The sequence below is a fragment of the Eutrigla gurnardus genome (genome assembly GCF_963514095.1).
Source record: "Eutrigla gurnardus genome assembly, chromosome: 17".
Taxonomy (NCBI): domain Eukaryota; kingdom Metazoa; phylum Chordata; class Actinopteri; order Perciformes; family Triglidae; genus Eutrigla; species Eutrigla gurnardus.
The window spans coordinates 10459901-10478985 of record NC_139928.1 but is presented as its reverse complement, the minus strand read 5'-3'; the positions used below and the strand labels follow the sequence as shown (position 1 = coordinate 10478985).

General features: G+C 41.0%; 1 protein-coding gene across 1 annotated transcript in view; it reads right to left on the bottom strand.

Annotated features, from left to right (window-relative positions):
- slc25a13 (solute carrier family 25 member 13) overlaps positions 1-16859 on the bottom strand; it is a 41686-nt gene extending 24827 nt beyond the window's left edge. Inside the window, exons 1-7 of the mRNA XM_084031438.1 lie at positions 16757-16859; positions 15900-15953; positions 15613-15755; positions 10234-10349; positions 7211-7350; positions 2137-2283; positions 15-153 (exon numbers count right to left, since the gene is read on the bottom strand). Coding sequence (XP_083887564.1) covers positions 15-153; positions 2137-2283; positions 7211-7350; positions 10234-10349; positions 15613-15755; positions 15900-15953; positions 16757-16768 — 751 coding nt within the window. The 5' untranslated portion in view covers positions 16769-16859. The remainder of the gene's footprint in view (positions 1-14; positions 154-2136; positions 2284-7210; positions 7351-10233; positions 10350-15612; positions 15756-15899; positions 15954-16756) is intronic.
- Between the last annotated feature and the right edge of the window lie 2226 nt (positions 16860-19085).

Genomic DNA, 19085 nt, shown 5'->3' with positions numbered 1-19085 from the left:
GCCTCCCCTTGTACCTTTGGTGACTTCCACATCTCGGCGGTGGCCAGCCAGGGTGCTGTAGACCTTTCTCATCAGCTCCATGTTGTTGAGAAGCGAGTTGAATCCGTTGAAGTATGAAAAGCTGACCTGGTGAGATGTGCTGCCACCCGCAACCTGGACAAGAGACACATATTTTAACATGTAATAAAATATTATAATTACAAGCTACTCCCCACAAACGCAATCCCATTACAGTCCAAAACAGACGAAATGCATCTAGCGATAATTATTACGTGTAAGACAGAAGAAACATACGACAAGAACACACGTCAAGAGGAAATCTTGACGAACACCGGCGGTTAATCATCAACGTTCCTCTTTACCATTGCTCCACAGGGAGAAATAAACCTACCTCAACCACTACTTTTTCCATCACACAACGAACACTCACAGGGAGTTTAATTAACTTTCTTTATGAGGTGGAGGAAGTGATAAAAGAACAGAAAAATAAAAAAAGGTAACAGATTAAAAATAGACGCTGGGCCCTTGAGGACATTCCAGACTGCACACAAACTCTTTTATGTGAAACAGCATCCCATCTTTATGAAATCACACTCTCAAGCGCTTAAGAGTAGCAGCTCTAACTACCGTCTGTTTAAAAATGGGTGCACAAGTACATTTCATAAATGCTGTTTTGGGTAGCTTAAGTCAGAGTATCAGATGAACAGTTTTAAGGGTCGAGGCGACAGAAAATGTAGAGCTTCCTTTCACTAGATGGCACTGTTTGCTTTACAGACGCATTCAGGACAGTCGCTTGCAGCTCACTGCGTTTGCAACGAGGGGGGAAGCTCTGGCTTGGATAAAACTGCCAAAACAGAGAGACACTTTTGCATCTGTTCATATCTATGAGCCCATAGGCATGGATCTTCCCACGATATCCAACATAAAGGCTTTCAGAGAGGGAAACAGTATTTGGCTGAAAAGAATATGCGCTGATCATTCGCCATGTTTGGTGAGTGAATTAAAGGTTGCCTTTCATTGTTTGTGTTCTGCCATAATACCACATTTAATGTGTTTGCAGTGTTTATGGGGTGTGTGTGCGCACGTGTGTGTGTGTGAGTGTGAGTAAGAGAGCTTACAGCACACCAAGATGTCTGGTCGGTGAGGTAAACACAGTGGAGAAAATGACAGAGTCTACAAGGTGTTTATGAAATGGGGCAAGACATTGACACAGACGCGAGACTTATACACGTTCAACAAAAACACCAACAGGCACAAAGAAAAGAAAGATACAATAAAGACAAACATCTAAGTGTTCAAAACAAATAGAGTACACATGCACAGCAGCTCACGCACAAACACACAGGCAAAGATGATGGACTGAAAAGCTCCAGTCTCCATCTATCTCTGTCTCTATCGTCCCATTCAGCTGGTCTGCTCGGCTTTGACACTGCCAGAGAGGTTAGACTTAATGACAAGTTGGGAGAGAGACAGAGACACGGGGGAGGAAGGGAGAGAAAGAGGGGCGGTTGAGACAGAGGGAAAAAATGAAGGGAGGGGGGAAAAAGAGAGAGGACGGATAAGAGGTGACAGAAAAGGTAAAGAGGAAGAGGAAGAAATGATAGATGGACAGCCAGAGGGAAAGAGAAAGCCAAAGTGTTTGGTCTGTGGGGGTGTGAGATACAGAAAAAAAAAGAAAGCAGAGAAGAGAAAAGACAAGAAAGAGGTAGTGAAATAAAAGAAAACAGCCTTGCCTTTAACCCTTTAATGGAGAATAGATTACCGTTTGGTTGCCTGCCTTCCTAACTGGCATCAGCAACTGAATCAGCCGCAGACATTGCCTATCGTGTATGTATGTAGAAGCACTCCACCTCAACATGTGCGTGTTTCTGAAAATCCAAAGTGTGCGTCTCACATTTGGTCAGAAATGTGAATTTTGATCTGGAAATAAAATTATCCCAGTCTTGCAGTTACCCAATTTATCATTTAGGTGTTGCTGAATAAAAAAACACCCAATTTCTATTTCACATATAAAGACAGATTATCATAACTCCCAGGTGCAGCAGTGAATCTCACTATTTTTAAACAGACTTTGGCACTTGTGAACCACGGTGAAACAAACGGAAGAGGGAACCGCACGGCCAAACAAAAACCCACCGCCACAAGGCATGCCTCCACAAAGGATGTCAGCATGTGCGGCCGGATGGTGACCATGATGTCCCTGAAGTCCATAGCTGAGATTGAGCCGCTGTGGGCTTGGTCCCGCTGGATGAAAGCCTGCCGCGCATGTTCCAGCTGCATCTCCTGTGGAAGGGAGTGAAAAGAAGAAAGGAGGGAAGTTTAGGTGTTAGATCATTCAGTAAATGCACATTATTGGACATGTGTGGGTCATACACCTCTTTAAGTTGCCTTCATAAATTAAAATCCACATAAACTCACTCATATAAACACGTATGCATAAAAACACAGCATTTGCTTTGATGGGCCCCCTGGCGCCGTCTCCACCTCTCAGTTATGGGGGAGCCACGTTTGGCCAGGCTTCTCACTCGCCTCCTCTACCAACAGTGGCTTGCCTACTGCGAGGTGTCGCTTGGGCTTTTCACACCCTCCCCAAATCCCCATTAAACCCATTTGAGAGAGAAACATACAAACACACACACACACACAGATGTGCACACATAGGCAAGACAACTAATCACCCAACTGCTCACTTTGTCTCTCTTCTACATATACACAAAGGTACACAGGGATAACAGCAGGCTGTGGTGGGAGACATCCCACAAGGCCTTAGAAATTAGCAGCCATTATCGGTACCTGCAACCACACGTCTACAGAGGCTGTAAACAAACCGCTGCTGCCGATGCTTCCTCTATCTTATAACAACAAAAATTGGTTTCAGCAAAAGATGGGGACATCAGAATAATTATGATCTATAAAGAGTCAGTGTGAAAAACAGCCATAAGCTTGAGGGCAGCGAGCTACAACTAGTTGCTTTGGCTGTTGATCCACTTGCAGTGTATCATAGCCTTTAAGTCAGAACAACAACGAGGCAAAGAAATCACAAGTTAATCTTTTATACTTATTTCTGAGTTTTTTTAACATATGGTGACATATACTTATTTTTAGTTTTTAAGAGCATTTCTGAATTATCTCTTGCTATTTCCCACCTATAGGTAGATATAGACTATGTATCTCTTCAAAAGGCACTATTCAACTTAAATATTATGTTTAATATACACATGTCATAAATGTCCTAAAATTAAAAAACATCTATTCCAAAAAGAACATATATAAAGAATCAAAATATGTCAAACTTTTGTGTAGATGCAGAATAGTAACAGAATAATAATTCTGTTCAAAATAAACATTTATCAATTTGTCCAAGAAGAATGGACACTCTTTCATCAAGCCACACGTTGGACAAAAAAAAAATAATGAAGGGGGACTGAATAAATCTGAACATGCATGGCATTATTCAATTGATTGATTCAGATGTTATTGTCATAAAAAGGAACTCAAAAAAATGGTATTAACGCAACACAAAACCCTATGAGGCTATGACTTATTGTTGTGTTGAATTTGAGTGATATTTCACTGACAGCCTAACTGATCGAACTCTAAATTTGCAGCACCCAAGAGAAACGACTGGGGAAGAGTGACATTTACACAAAGCTGAGTGGAGACCGGAGGGGAGTAAGAATAGAGATAGCAACAAAAGAGCCAAATTTGCAAAAACAGCAAATGTAGCAGCCATGTGTCAGTATCACCTATGAGCACAGCAGGGGCTCCGGAGAGCGTATAAGTGAATGGAAGGCAAGGAAATGGAGAGAGATTGACACGTGTAAACACTCCTGAGGTAAATAAGGTGAGATATTTTGGTTTCAGAATCCCGAGTGCCGTGAATGACTTCTCCGGTCGGTTGTGAGAAGGTCAAAACACTTTGGTGTGGAAGAAACTGGAGAGAGGGAAGGGAGAAGATCTGAATATTCAAAACACAAAGAGAAATGTTTTGCGAATTTGCAAATGTAAGGGTGAGGATTTATCTTAGTGTTTGTCTCCATCTATAAGTGACGGGGGAAAAAATGTGATCTTGTTTCTCTGGACAAGTCAAACGCCGAAAAGCCACACACCAACCACACAGAGCAACAACACAACTGTGGTCCAGGGGATAGAGCAGTTTATAGCCTCAGCCTCTTAAAACCCTAACTTGTTGCAACTGTATGTGTGTTTCAGGGACATGGTTTTTATTTGGGAGAGGAGTGAGCGAGGCAGGAGACAAAAAGCTGAGGGCTTTAGGCAGCCAACAAGAGACCGCTAAGGCATTTTAAGACGCTTTAATAGTCCTCGGATGAGACTAAAAACACATGACATGCCACCTCTGTTTGTTTTCAATGGCTGCGATTCCTTCCCCGCTATCTCATTAAAACGTAAACAATAGATATGAGCGGAGCAGGATTGTATCTCTTTACCAATCTATGCTTCTCATCAGTGCAGGGCTAAAGCTGCACATGGAGAAACTTAAGCACAACTGCCCATTTACATGTGCCAGTGAGCCCTCTACGGTGATGTTAAGGGCTGCCCTCAAATTTTTGGGAGAGTCACACATAATTGGGACTTTTAAAATCTGAGCAATGCCAAAAATTCACTTTTTGAGTGCTTAGACAAGAAGTGGGACATGCGGTGTCCCCCGCCCCGCCCCATGTAATTCAAGCCCTTTACTTGCCAGGTTTTATTATATGGGCTACTAGTATGTGCCACTTCTCTGGACATCAGTAATACCATTGCCAGAGACAACACCATGCCGACAGTGCGAGCTATGCCTTGGCCGGCGTCCACGCGTGAGACGGGAAAAATGCATGTAATTGGTGAGAATCTCTGGCTTCCATCAAGACAGTAATTGGCCAGAGAGAGCCCTTGTGAGAAATATGCGGCGCAAACGTTTTCCCCGATAATCCCATCTTGTGAGCATCTGGCAGTGGCGTGGTTACAATGGCAGAAAAACACAATAAACACATGCATGTATGGCAGGAAGGGGAGGAAATAAAGGATGGGAACATTCTTGGGGGGGAACGCTGGGTGGTAGATAATTATTTTAAAAAACATATGCAACAATAATCAGAATATGGTGTTTTCACGACACTGACAACTTTTATAGCAGCAGACATTTACGAATGCACTGCCTTTTAACAAAAGTATCATAACAGCGTTGGGTAGATGGGCAGTGGTTGGGCACAGGTTTGAGTCCTGGTTCAGGAAATGGTGTCGTACTTTTCCTAATTGCCCTGTCATCCATCACTGGATAACACACTGTGAGAGTCAACTGCCAATACCTAGATTTTACTTGTACCTAAGTAATATACTGTCCCAGTGATATTGATATTTTGGTGAAAATGTGATACACTTTAAAGAGTAACTTCAACCGAGAGGCTTGGCTGAAGTGTCAGTGACAGGAACGCCCTCTCTTTGGTCTCAATTAATTTAACACGTAGCCAAACGTTATCGTTTTTAACTTACCGTTAGATGCTTATGCCAATTGCTAGCACTAATGCTAGCATTACTTATTATAATAAAACTCTTATAAACATTTGTGATTTTGTGGTTACGTGTGAGGCTTGTAGGATAGCGATTAGAAATTAGCGTAAGCATAAGGTTACTCTTAATACTCCTCACTCCACAGTCTGCAGAGAGGAAGCCATCGGTTTCATAGACGGGGCGCGGGGAGGGGTTTGTTGGTGACAGTTGGTGACTAAAGCTGGCTCTATATTCACGTCAGCTGGCTCCAGATCAGCCCAATAGCAAAATGCATCTGTTTCAACAATAATCAGTTGGAACTGAATCAATCAACAACATTAAACACATACATATACATATTAAATACCCATAAACTTTGGTTTTCAGCTGGAAAAAAAAGGTTTTGGGGTATTATTCAGATGGCATTGCACCTTATAATATTATAAGGTTATATAATAATATTTTCTCATTATCATATATTGTTTTCATAACTATTTGTTGATCGGTGAAGCATGAGATAAAAGATGAAAACACGTTAAATAAAGTCTCTGTTGAATATTGCTACAATAACGGGATATCTACTTTCTTCTGCCATTCATTAAGGCATGAATCAAACCTGAGAGGAACGATCAAATACAGAAAGCATAAGCAGGAAATGTGCACTTCATATTGAGCAATGAGTGTGACTGGCTGCTGGCTTGCTGCTGTGAGGTGCTGGAAACCACTGTGTGACTGACTGACTGGGAGAGGACTGGGCATGCTGTCAATGCAAAGTACAGCGTCTACTGGCCACAGCACCACCGATTTGTATGCATGTACATACGCACACACAAAACAAGCCCACACAAACACACAAACCCTGCATAAATACAGTTGCACAAAGCTTGCATGCCACTGCTCACATATATGGTAAAGCAGATAAGATGGATAAACATGCATACGCAGAACCACACACGTAAGTACGGACACACATACTGTATGTTCGTACACGTAAAGACGCACACACATATAACAATGTCTCAATATCCATGCGCTGCTGCCCACTGTGTGTAACCCATCTGGTCTAAGTTAAGTGTAATATAAAAAGCTCATTCAGATACATGGTGAGTGTGGATGCAAACTTGGCACAGCGCAGGCACTCTCTCCTACCCCCACCACCACCTCTCCCTGCTTAGGCCTGATTTAAGTCTAGACATCATATTGGAAAATGGCTCATACACCACAAATACACGAGGAATATTCCAGCTATACTATTTATGGAGGTAGAACTGCGTCTCTACCTGCTTCAGAGAAGGTGGAGTGGAGTAATGCTGGGTCTACGTCAGCTAATGGAAAACAAATGCCAAAAATGTCCCAAATATAAACCTCAGTGTTTCATTAATGACTAATCTGGTCAATATGGTTGGCTGTGTTTGAGAGGAATCGGGAAAACCTGTGTGTCTGCATGTGCACACATTTGTCTGGCCAAGCTTAGAGAAGTATAACAATACAATTGCATAAACAGGTTACAACCAATATGTGAGGTGTGTACAGGCGTGTTAATATATATGTATTGACTATCGTTGATGGTCATTGGTTAATGGTAAGTAAGACAGAATTAGACATGCCGACAAACAGGGCCAAAGAGATAAACATAGGAAGACAAAGAGGAAAGACAAAGACAAAAACAATGCAATTTCATGTCATGAGTGGGGGGAAATGGCATCAACATGACTCCTACCAGGAGAAACTGGGTGAACTCTCCATAGTTGAGCTGCTTCTCCCTGTCAGTGCCAAAGTGCAGCCGTATGAACTCACAGTCCCAGTTAAAAGGTATGTGCTGGTGGATGGTGGTCTGGTTGAAGACCTGCTTCACATCCTCTGTAGAGCAGACAAAAAAAAAGAGGCAAGATGGTGCTTTAATAACAACAGAAGGGTGATTGCATTTGACAGCCTAATAACAAGATGCAACAACTCCATACAGCACAGTACTGGAATTAGAGGAAGTATTCAGAAATACTGCAGTGCAAGTACAAATCTTGTGAAAGTAACAGTACTGAATAATATGAGCACAATGTACATAAAGTATAAAAAATAAACATTTATTATTGCATAATGGGATATTTTTTACTTCAATTTATAGCAGCATTATACTGTTGTAGCTCATCAAGCTAGAGCTAATTTCAGCCATATAAGTAACATAAAACAGAAGCCCTCAAGTACAAGTACCTCAAAATTGTACTCAAGTACAGTACTTGAGTTACTGTATTAAATTGCCCTACTACCACTGATTTCCTGTGTTGATGTATGTAAAATATAGACGTTTATAGATGTAAACACAAATCAGGAAGCAATCAGGCTAAAGCGAAACATTTTTTCTTCAGATCCTTTACATTTATAGAGTAATAGTTATGTTTGGGTTTTACAGATTACACCCCACTTTTAAGGCTAATGACCATACATTAACCATGTATGAGGCCTTAAAATCCTCTCCTCGTGCTCCCTTCTATATGTTCGTGTTTTTATAACAAACATTAATCAATTACTTCTTCCTCTTTTAGTTTGCTCTAATGAAGAGCTACAATCTGTCGGTACAAAGTCTTTGTCGAGTCGGGTCTTAATAAATAGCATGTGTTTCCTATCTTGCGGTTAACATATGTAATTATTAGATTTTGGGGGGAAAAATGCCTGTGACTGTTTGTGACAAAATGTCAACGTCAATCTCCAGAACACAATTCTGCTCTGATTGAGACTTATGTTCCTTAACTCCAAATCAGTCTTGAATGACACATGGCAGAAGTTGTTTGAGCTTTGTAGGCTCTGCATTCAGAAGGAAAGCCTTTTCTTCTCACTTATGTTCCTCTGCCTGAACCCTATAAGCCTCTGCAGCCAGCGGAGTGGAGAGACACTGAACATGAGTCCTAAATTACAGCCTTACTAAAGAAACAAAAACAAACCAATAGAGCGACCTGTTTCTTATTACCAAACAAGCCGCGCTGAACGAGTGGAGAAAGGAAAGGAGGAAAGAAACAATTTTTTTATAAAGACAGACAGGGAGGGAAAAAAAGAGAGAGAAAGGTGATATTTACTTCAGCTCAGACTTACCTTGTGAAGGGAGACAGCTTGTGCATTGTTTTGTTTTTTTTACACTTTAATGAGGCAATAAATATACAGCCTTTAACTCTTTAAAGGAGAGGCCGCTCCAGAGCCCGCCGTTTATATTATCAGCTTTTATAGACCTGTCAACACTCAGTCCTCTTTAGTTTTTTCTCTCTTTTTTTTTTTTGTCTTTCTGGCTGACGCACAACTGCATTTCATATGCCATGTTACGTTGCAATTTTTATGAACTCGACATTCCACCAAATTATGCATTTATTTTTTTAAGTGCTAAGAATTCAGAGCACTGTGCCGCCTGTACTTAACAGAAATTACTCAGGTTATTATCAAATAAAAATGCCTTTATAGAAAAATGAAATCAGAGTACAGACCTTTATTGCATGCGAAAACAAAAGGGCCTTTAATGCGACGTAAGCTTCGGCTATTAATGTTTTTTAAATAGGTCATAAAGAAGAATTCTTTCTTTTTTGCCTTAGGGAGGCTCTTTAATCTGAGAAAAGGGGAGAATTCTGTTATGTATCACCATGAAGCCACTTTGACAAGTCTGTAACCTCAGTCACAATTTATTTGCGTTTGGTGGCAGAAACTGTAGTCAGTGTTTGTGCATGGCATGATGTGTGGTATGTTTTTCATGCAATTTTCCACTTGTGTGCGAGTCTCATAACTCACAGGCTTTGGGATATTCATTAACCTTTGGGAGACGCAGAAAAACAGCAGACCTTTTAATTGCCACCAAGACAACGTCACTCTAATTGATCCTTTTAAATATGAAAATTTACATATGTGCATATATAATCACCCGCAATGATCTTGCACCCTGTCGACAGCAACAATTAAACTGAAATTCACTTACTCTTCCCTGTTTGCGAGCTTGATGTGTGCACTGCATTTCAAATCAAGCCTAATGTGCTAACGCCTCGCACACCTACAGAAGGCTGGCATTAGACTTGTTTAAATCAATTAGGCAAATGTGAAATAAGCAACGAGTACAAATGTCTTCCCTTTTCACCTCGGCGCTTCCAGGCATCAGAGTAATGGTGCCAATCATTGCACATAGAGCTACTCGCCCCCTCCTCCATCTTCATCTCCATCCTTTAGTTGCAACCAGCCCTCTCCACCTCCAAACCTAACCTTATCTTCTTTACAGGCATGATACAGTACCACATACAGTATTTTTGTGTTTTTGGATTGCAACTATAACAGAATAGACCAGGAGAAAGGACAAACCCTGACATAAATAAATTAGGAGTTTGTATGAAAACTTCTTGAGTGGTGTATTAAAGAGGAGCATGGTCAGCACTCGGTCAGGATTGGCTGAATTAGTATCTGTTAAATGTCAAATGCAAAGAAATAAAAGCAGTGTTGAGACTTGAACTTACAAAACAATTAGCAATTCATGTTAAAAAAATGTTTTCAACTTCCTGTTTCCCTGGTCTTCCTCACAGAAGTGAGTAAAACAGACGTCCTTTGATTTTTGAAAAATAAAGACAAAGTAAAAAGCCAATACACGGGAAAATGATGCTTCCAGAAGAGCGGAGGGCGTGACATAATAAATGTACATGCTAATGTTTCAACAAGATGCTCTCTCTGCAGGCTTGACTGCAGTATTATTCTATACAACGTTGTAAATCAGAGTCAGTTACTTACCAAAAGAGGTCATTCCACTGCCTGCTTTATCAAAGAGCAGGAAGGCAACCATGAAGAGGGAGTCTGGGGCACACAGCACCGCCTCGAATGCTACGAACTCCTGAAAGGAGATCAACCTGAGAAAAGGGGAGAAAGGACACCTAGGACTGTGATCGACTGGTAAACACTGTCATTTGAGTTGATTTATTAATGTGGTATTCATGTTTCAAGTTCCCTGTATAAATACTTTATTAGTTCAACATGTGAGACGGCCTTTCATATTAATTTAGTCATGTAATACACAAAAGTTGCACTAATAAAATTAATTCTTAAATTAAAAAAATAAGTCATTGTAACACTGCATTAATATACCCCATTGTAATAACTGCCACACATTGGCAAACCAGCACACTTAGACAGCCTATCAGTCTTTGCTACGAGCAATTCAAGAGCCCTTTTATCCAGTAGTCTGTCCATATGTAATGCCATTAACTCATCGAGTGTGACAGCAAGAAAATAAAACAATTTAAAAAGCTCAGTGTGTGTTCCCAGTCTGAGCTGGCAGCTGGTAGAGAGAGAGCAAACATTACAAATACAGAAGAAAAAAAATGATTGAATATGAAGTCTTAAACTTGCCTAAACGTGCCATTTTAAACAAGTAGGCAGGAGAGGAGAGAGTCGGTCGCCAGTTAAGGAAATATATTTCCATTCAATATAAACGTAATACAATAGATGCCTTAAAGTTCAAGTCAATAGAAGCAGTAAAAAAAATTTAAATGGGGAATAAATGTGTCTACGTGTTGAAAGTAAACACAGCCGATTAGTTTTCTAATTACACCGACGCCTTTCTTTCCAAGTTTGTAGTAGTTTGTTTTGATAAACACTATGTTGTCTCCTGTCTCTACATAGTAAACACAAATGCCCACATGCATCATTAACAAGAAAAATAATAAACATAAACATCGCTTTTGTGTGGATCCACTGAGAGCTCCCATGGGAGAGTCCTGCTGTGGAGGACTGGACCACGCGGTGTAGCCTTTATTTAGGCCCTAGTTCACAGTTGCCTCAAGTCCATTATGAATTTCACAAATGGCTCTGATAATTACAGGAGGGGTCAGTGCTAATGAGTGGTCCCTGCACATCTTTCTATTAAACCTGTTTCAATTTCCAAGGGGGGAGTATGGATAAAGAGGGGAGTGCAATGATTACATTTTTAATTAATTATGGTACTGATGAAATTTAGACGTGTTTGTTTGGACACTGAGTGTTTGTATGTGGGTGCTGTTGTGCATCCTCATATGTACTTATATGATGAAAATATATGAAAAATACTATATCAATTAAAAAGACTGACATTCAGAAGAGCTACTGACAAAAGTAGTGTTCATCAATATAAAACCAGTACTGCCAGAGAAAGAAAAGGCATGTTTAGATGCATGTTTTCAGTCTTCAAAAATGTAAACTATAAAAAAAATTTTTTTAAATCTAGTTAGAGGCCAAACCAGTCAACGCAACACAAAATCAGAAATACATACTGGAATTATAGCATCAATTCACTGTGTGCATTGCAGTGAGCAACTGAGATACTAAGAGAAAAAACGTGAGCATAGAATTCTCCTCCTGGCAAATAAAATGAGCTGTCATTTTAAAGTTAAGACTAATTTTTTATAAACTAAGTAGGTAGTAGGTCGAGCAGGGCCCTGCTGATGGTAAGTAGGCGGAAGTGGCATAAAAGCACACTGCTGCGACAATGGATTCGCCTCTAAAAACAAGGCTAATTCCATAGGCGCAAACGCTGCTGGAATATTATCAAACTCTCCAAAAGTGATTATTTTTTTGTGACACACACAGCACACTCTGAAATTACACCTCAATATGTTTAATAAAGGAGTTAAGCAGGTATAGGCTGTAGTACGAAGACTCAGCAAGCACTAGTGTTCCCAGACGAGAAGAAAAAAAGTCAGATTTCTTCTTTTTCACACGCATCAATTTACATGCACACTGGTCGTCCCAGACGTGGATAATCAGCATATTAGTGTAACTGAGAGGGCTGTTGATCATGAAGGGATTGGACCTTGGTTTAGACCGGGGAGTCCACTCCAGACAAGATCCAGGGGGCATCTCCATAACACACACCAGAAAAAAACATTCCACATACTCGCAAGCATTTACATGCAGCTCTGTAGCAGGGACGGAGCTTATGATGGTTGATTAGCAGCGCCATGACGGCTGCAAAATGATTACCATGAGAGAGGGGGAAGCCGTCGTTTTCGCTGTGCAGATCCAACCCAAACGAGACACTCAATAATCAAATCAACCGACAGCATCTCCCAACCATCAACTGCTATGGCATGTGTCCAGAGCTGCCCGATCCATGTACGCAGCCTGGGATGAACTTCAGACGGCGCGAATGTGATACTGTAGTACGGAATCTCCTCACTGTACTGTGTAGTTACTTTACTCAGCAGGATTTTGCTAAATCTTTAAACAGTCACTGAGATATCCGTGACATGTATCAGACGAGAGATGTAACAGATGAGACATAAACAAAGACTCGATTCTAGCATGTGCCTCTACGGATGACAGCTGAATGATGTTTTTGTTAGGATGCCATTACAATGCAATTTAGACTGTCTTTGCTACGCCTTTCCGTAATAAATACTCCACCCTATATTCCATATATATTTGTTTGTTTTTATCTTATCTTTGCCACCTAGCTTTTATCTCTGTCTCCTCTCAGCAGGCATCTAAATACACTGCTCTGAATGAAAAACCTGGCTTGGAAACATTGTTTACAAGTCACATAAATGCATGGTGCTGGTTAGGGCAGCTTTAGTGAGGTTAGACAGCTTTCTTTCATTGATAGTAGTGGGAAAGAGGGGCCTAGATGGGCTTCAATCATCCCCTGTCCCTGGCATCTTGGCATTGTTATTGACAGCCTTCCACCCACCTAGAGTGTGCTTGCACACAGACGCACCCCAAAAACAAACACACCGAGATGAGTGCTAGCTGCCAGTATCTGTTCTGTTTCTAAGAGTGGACACCCACCAGTGCAAGTCCAGAATACCCACAGTAGCTGGCAGACTGCTATTTTCCCAGCACGCTCCCTTAACAAAGTTTTTTCCTTTTTTTCGAACCTCCAAGAGTCTATGGGGGATTTGTTTCACACTTGAACAGATGCTTCTATCAAAATATCAGAGGGGAGAAGGAATAGAGAAGCAGAAAGGTGAGAGAGCTCAGAGTGCATTATGGTATGTGAGAGGGTGTAAAAAAAAAGAAAGAAGAGCAATGAGATGAGGAATGCAAAGAAAGTCCAAAGCAAAAAGAGAGGACATAAATAAGTCGAGTGAAAGAGGAAAATCTTCAAACCATCTTGTAGCACTGTACGTCATTGCACACATCTCTCTCTCTCTCTTATAGCTATCTATCTGTCTCTCTGTCTCACCAAGAGCAGCAAGAATAAGGGGGAGAAAAGTGATTTCCACATAACAGATAGTTACGACTGTCACTATATCTCCTGATTTACACAGACGCAGGAAGGCAGACAAAATGCATTTTCAACGTAAACATCCCCATACATAGCCTACACTCCAAACCGCCTCACAAACACACTCAAGCTCACACTGGCATCCAAGTCAAATTTCTCTCACACAGGTACACTTCAACAGAAAAGTAAGCGAGCAAGCTGCCTGCCATTCAACCCCCTGCAAAATCTATTACCCCCGACTCATCTTGTTGAAATGGAGTCCTATCTGACAAAAACAGCAGCAGGCATACTGGCTTCAAATATACTACGCTACATGTACCAAACAGAACTTATTGTTCACAGATATATTTGCATGAGATCAGGCGAGCTGGATGAAAATACAGTCACCAAATTGGTTTGTTTTGTCTCGCATCCCGTTCTTTTCATATGGTTTCCACGGATGAATGCTTTTGTGTTGCATTTGTGTTTCCAGCTACCACTGACAGTGTTGATGTCGCAGCATCTCTACTTTTTTATATCCATTTGTTTTGTGTTCATGAGACACAGGTTTTCAGAATAATCATCCAGACTCTTTGTCTTGTCAAATAATTTATCTATCAAAGTTCAGGAGGAAAATAACACACTGCAAAGTATGAGCACCGTGGGGCCTTTACAATGTCAACTGTACAAAAATGAATCATACCTAAAACTCAGTCTAAACAGACTTTTTTCCTGTTTTGCCCCCCATATCATTTCCATTTCCCTCCACAAAACCAAAATGAGGTTTAGATACAAAGCCTGGGCCATGGGTTCGTAATAGATTTACCCTGATGCCACGGCCACCATTTATCCTGCACCAAAGCCGCACAATGCAACCGAGTGCTCCTGAATAGCAGGGGCAATTACAGTGCATGTGTGTGTTTTTTATGTGCGTGTGTGTGCGTGTGGGAGCCTTGCTCTCTCTCTTCTTCCAATTCCAAAACCCCCACTATGCCATCTCTCTGTGCACACGCACACACACACACACACACACACACACACACACACACACACACACACACACGCACACACACACACACACACACACACACACACACACACACACACACCTTAAAGCAGATGTAATAACATGAAGCTACGCAGCCATGTGCACTTTGCTCTTTGTAGAAACCCAGGTGGTTACCATGGCAATGTGAGGTTTTTTTTTTTTTTTTTGACTTACCCTAACATTTTATTACCCATCATTATGTATCATTAAATACATACATATTAATGTAAAAAAAAATAGGGGTGATGGGGATGGGGGGAGGAGTAAGTGTGAAATTGGGGGTGTATCTACAAAGAAGGAAACACCTGAAAGGGGTCTTTGGTGGTTTGATGTCTCTTTCCTATATAATTCAAGTATCAACATCCCTCTGTGTGATTTTTTTTTTTACACCAAAGGTTTCGGTCATAGGTTTGTTTATAAAATGCAAAATAACACTGGATAGGTAGTCACACGAGATCAAAGAGATAAATAATACATGTACTGATAGCTTTGATAAGAGTCTTTCATAAGCTTACTACTTTGCAGTTGGCTTGATATTAATGAGAGGAGACACATTTGTGGCTTAAACCAAGACGCAGCATAGCAATTTCACCGTCTGATCAGCAACTTAGAGATATTTTCAAACAGAACAATCCCCATGAGACACTGCTGTTGTTGATCCTCTATTAGCCTCATTTTGAAAAAATATATATGGTTATATTAGTCCTCAATAAATCATGTTATGCGTGACACATTATTCCACTTATAATAGCAGTTATTCCAAGTATACCCTGTAGTGCATGGATAACCGAATTCATTCTGTGTCAAATTCAGTGGACAAACGTCTGAATTTATGTGAAACCTCACAATCACCTATTTTGTAAAAAAGAAACATCAGAACACCAACCCATCTTTCTTCTTATCCACCACTCCAGCCAGCAGCTTTGCAGCCTCATCCGACACCTGGATGTCTGTGCGGGCATGAAGGAAACGGCTCACAAAGTCTTGCGGTGACATGAAGCGCTCGGCATTCTTCTCGACACTGGCATACTGTAAAGAGAATAACAGACACAAGGACACATGCTGTGCTTTAGAATTCTTGTATTTTTTTTTAAGAAACAAGCATAAATCGAATAATATGTGAAACTTTCTTTTTTTCATAGGAAAACAATGAATACATAGGTAAAATCCTACCTTGTCAAAAATGGCTTTCAACTCGGTGGGGTCTGCCCTCCTCGGCAGGACTGCCTACAAGACAATAAGTGAATACATCTTTCATACATAATGCCCCAACTTGCATCTTTTATGTTTTATCTGAAAAAAAAAATGTCCTGAAGATGTCAATAATCTAGTAATGCACTACACACAAACATCATTTTTCAACTTGGACACTCATCCTTGACCTTAATGGTAACATTAACAACTCTGATTAAAATATTCTATATTAATTCAATATACATTTTGAGGGGAGAGAAACTAGCCTTAAGTGTTGCTGCTGTTATATATTAAAACAGTGTACATTTGAGCAGGTTTCTGAAACAACACACTGTTGACAAACAATGACAACCATGTTAAAACGTCTCACCAAGCCTGAAAAAAGTCCTGACACCTGTGGGTTTATGACAGGGGTGTCACGGCACGTAGCACAATGCTAACCCCAAGGTTAACGTTGAATCACCTGTCAGTCTAACAGGCTTTTTTTAAGCAGAGACACACCTGTAAATTTAAGACAGGGCCTAAAAAAAGTAACGTGCATTAAAAAAAACAGTATCATTGCTGCGTTTTGCATCGTTGTTGAAAATGACAGTTGAGTTTAGTTTGACTTCGGAACCGTTAGCCAACTTTACATTCAACTAGCTAACGGGCTAACTAGCTAAACTACAGTAAAGCCTCAATGTCACCCGCCGGTGTGGTGAGCGTTAACCTCTAGCACATCCTCTTAGAGAGTCACAGAGAGGAGACACTCCCAGGAGGCGCGAGTGAACCGCCCGACGAGGCGACGGCTCCTCCGGAAGAGGGTACACTGAAGTGGGGGGTGAAACTCAGCTTACCTTTGCTGCCATGCTAAGCTGAGACCACTGTCTGTCTACTAGAACTAGTACCGCGTTCACTTCCTCCTGCGTGACGACGACGTTCCCATGGAGATCACGCGCCGGTGCGGTGAAAGTAGGATGAGAGAGGATCAGCTGCGCACGTGGTGCACGAGAGGTCAACTGGTCAGCGGCTTGTGCATAAGAAGATCTGATAATGAGTGTGGGTTTTTGAGAGCGAGAGACTTCATTGTATTAAACGTTAACCTATTCGGTGAAAGTTCTATAATCCATCCACATTACCATTCTTGGAACTCTACAGTAGCAAAACTAGTGAAGCCAATTTAACTGGCCTGCTTTAATAGATTTGCATCACAGGTCTCTTTTGTTGGTTTCCTATAATATCTTGTATGACAGGCCCGTTTTTTCATGCTGTGGGGTTGCTCTGGTAGAGATGGGGCTCCTAGTGTCCGGCGCGGGGACCCATTACATACATCCATGGGTATCATGTCAACAACTGGACCGTTCCTTTGTTTAGGACAATTATAGCTCTTGTGATCCATGATTTTTGAATGCCAGTAGCAGCAAAGTATTCAAAGTTTTTCCTGCTATATTCACTTCAAGCTATTAAACGTGGTTATCCATGTGCGGGTTTATTCTAATGCACATTGAGTCTGTACCGTAGCCTACTAAGGAACATAGGTCTAATAGACATCAGAATAAAAGCCTCAGTTCCTTCCGCACACCTATTCTTCGCCATAAATGGTTCCTATACTTTATTTCCAGCTTTTCCAGCCCATCTGTGCTTTGTGCCAGGAGGGAAAAGGGTGCAGAGAGAATTTCATGACTACAAAAGCAAAGGTTAACATTACTCACAGCATAAAAACAATTTAAAAGGGAGCAAAAGGGCTCTAATGGCCCGACAGTCTTCAAAGAAAATGTATTTTGCGCTCAAAATAATTCATAGCTTTTTGCCGGTGGCTTTTCAGCTTCCCGGAGACCCAGCATGAACCACTGTATTTTTCCCAGCAGGCTCTCTGCTCCATGCAAGATGGCCTTCGCTAGGGCATGCATCCCCTCCAAATATTGACAGCACTGAGTCCATCACTTATTGGAAAATGGCTGTAAGTAATGTTTTATCAGCCAATGCAATCTCCACACCTGTATTTTCCCCTGTCATATGACAATATTTGACAAGATTAATAATTTGATCCCATGACATTTTATTTCCCATCACTGTCAATCTGCCAGCAAACAACTCACTTACTTGTGGCATTTGGTAGGAAGCATGCAACAGCATTTGACGTGCTTGTGTATTATTCATGAGTTGCAAAATGCACTTGAGACATGTAAACTACAGTGTCTCGCAGACTTGACACGAAACTCTTGACTGTTTATGTCAAAGAGAATCTTTAGAAATTACCTTCAGTGAAATAATTTTTTTTCCCTTTCAGCCTCTATTTTTAGCAATCAAAACAACAATGATTCTGTCAGCCGCCAAAGAGGAAGTGGATAATAATGATAAACCTTGTGACCTTTGAACTCAAACGGCTTGAGGGGTCTCCTGCGCGTGTCCCCAAGGGCCCACGCGTCCCGACAGCCTGAGCGATGAGTGGTGGACGGTTGTCTCGATCTGCCTCCTCCTATTTTTAACTCACACTAAACACAGAGTTTCCAAAATAGACCGGAGCTCTAAACAAATGATTAATAGGGCACTTAAGGTCTCCCCACTGACCAGTGAGTCCCTATTAACAGCCAATAACAGAGGCCCTCTGGGGTCAAAAGGTTTAAAGACTTTCTAATAAAAGTAACAGAGACATGGGGATGTGTTTTGTAGGAGAAAAAGTTGTGTCTCAGTTTGAAATGCTGACAAGTTAATAATCCCTTCTCAAATGGCCCCACCGCAGTAAAATGGCCAGTTTGTTCTTACTTTTATTGCTATCATCTGTCAGTCACTCACATCTTTCTCTTTTTTTTTTTTGCTGCCTCTTCTTAAGTGGACTGAAAGAGCTAAAAACCGGTTTAGATTCATGTTCTTGATTATTCTCATTCTCCACCCTTTTTCTGCTTTTCTTCTTTTTTTTTTAATGTGAATTCTTATTGTCGTTTCAGTCAAGAAATGCCTAATGGATTCCCAAAGATGTATTCATGACAAGGTAATGAGATTAAAATTTGTAAGACATTTTTGACCTGAAAAATAGGCTGTTTGTGGCAATGCCTTTGTCCTGTTTTCAACAGCTCAAGAATACAGTTTCGCAGACACTCTCACTATTTCTAATGCTATTTTAAAATATATGCCATGTAGACACAAAGGCCCGATTCCAATACAAACCCTGCCCCAACCACTTGG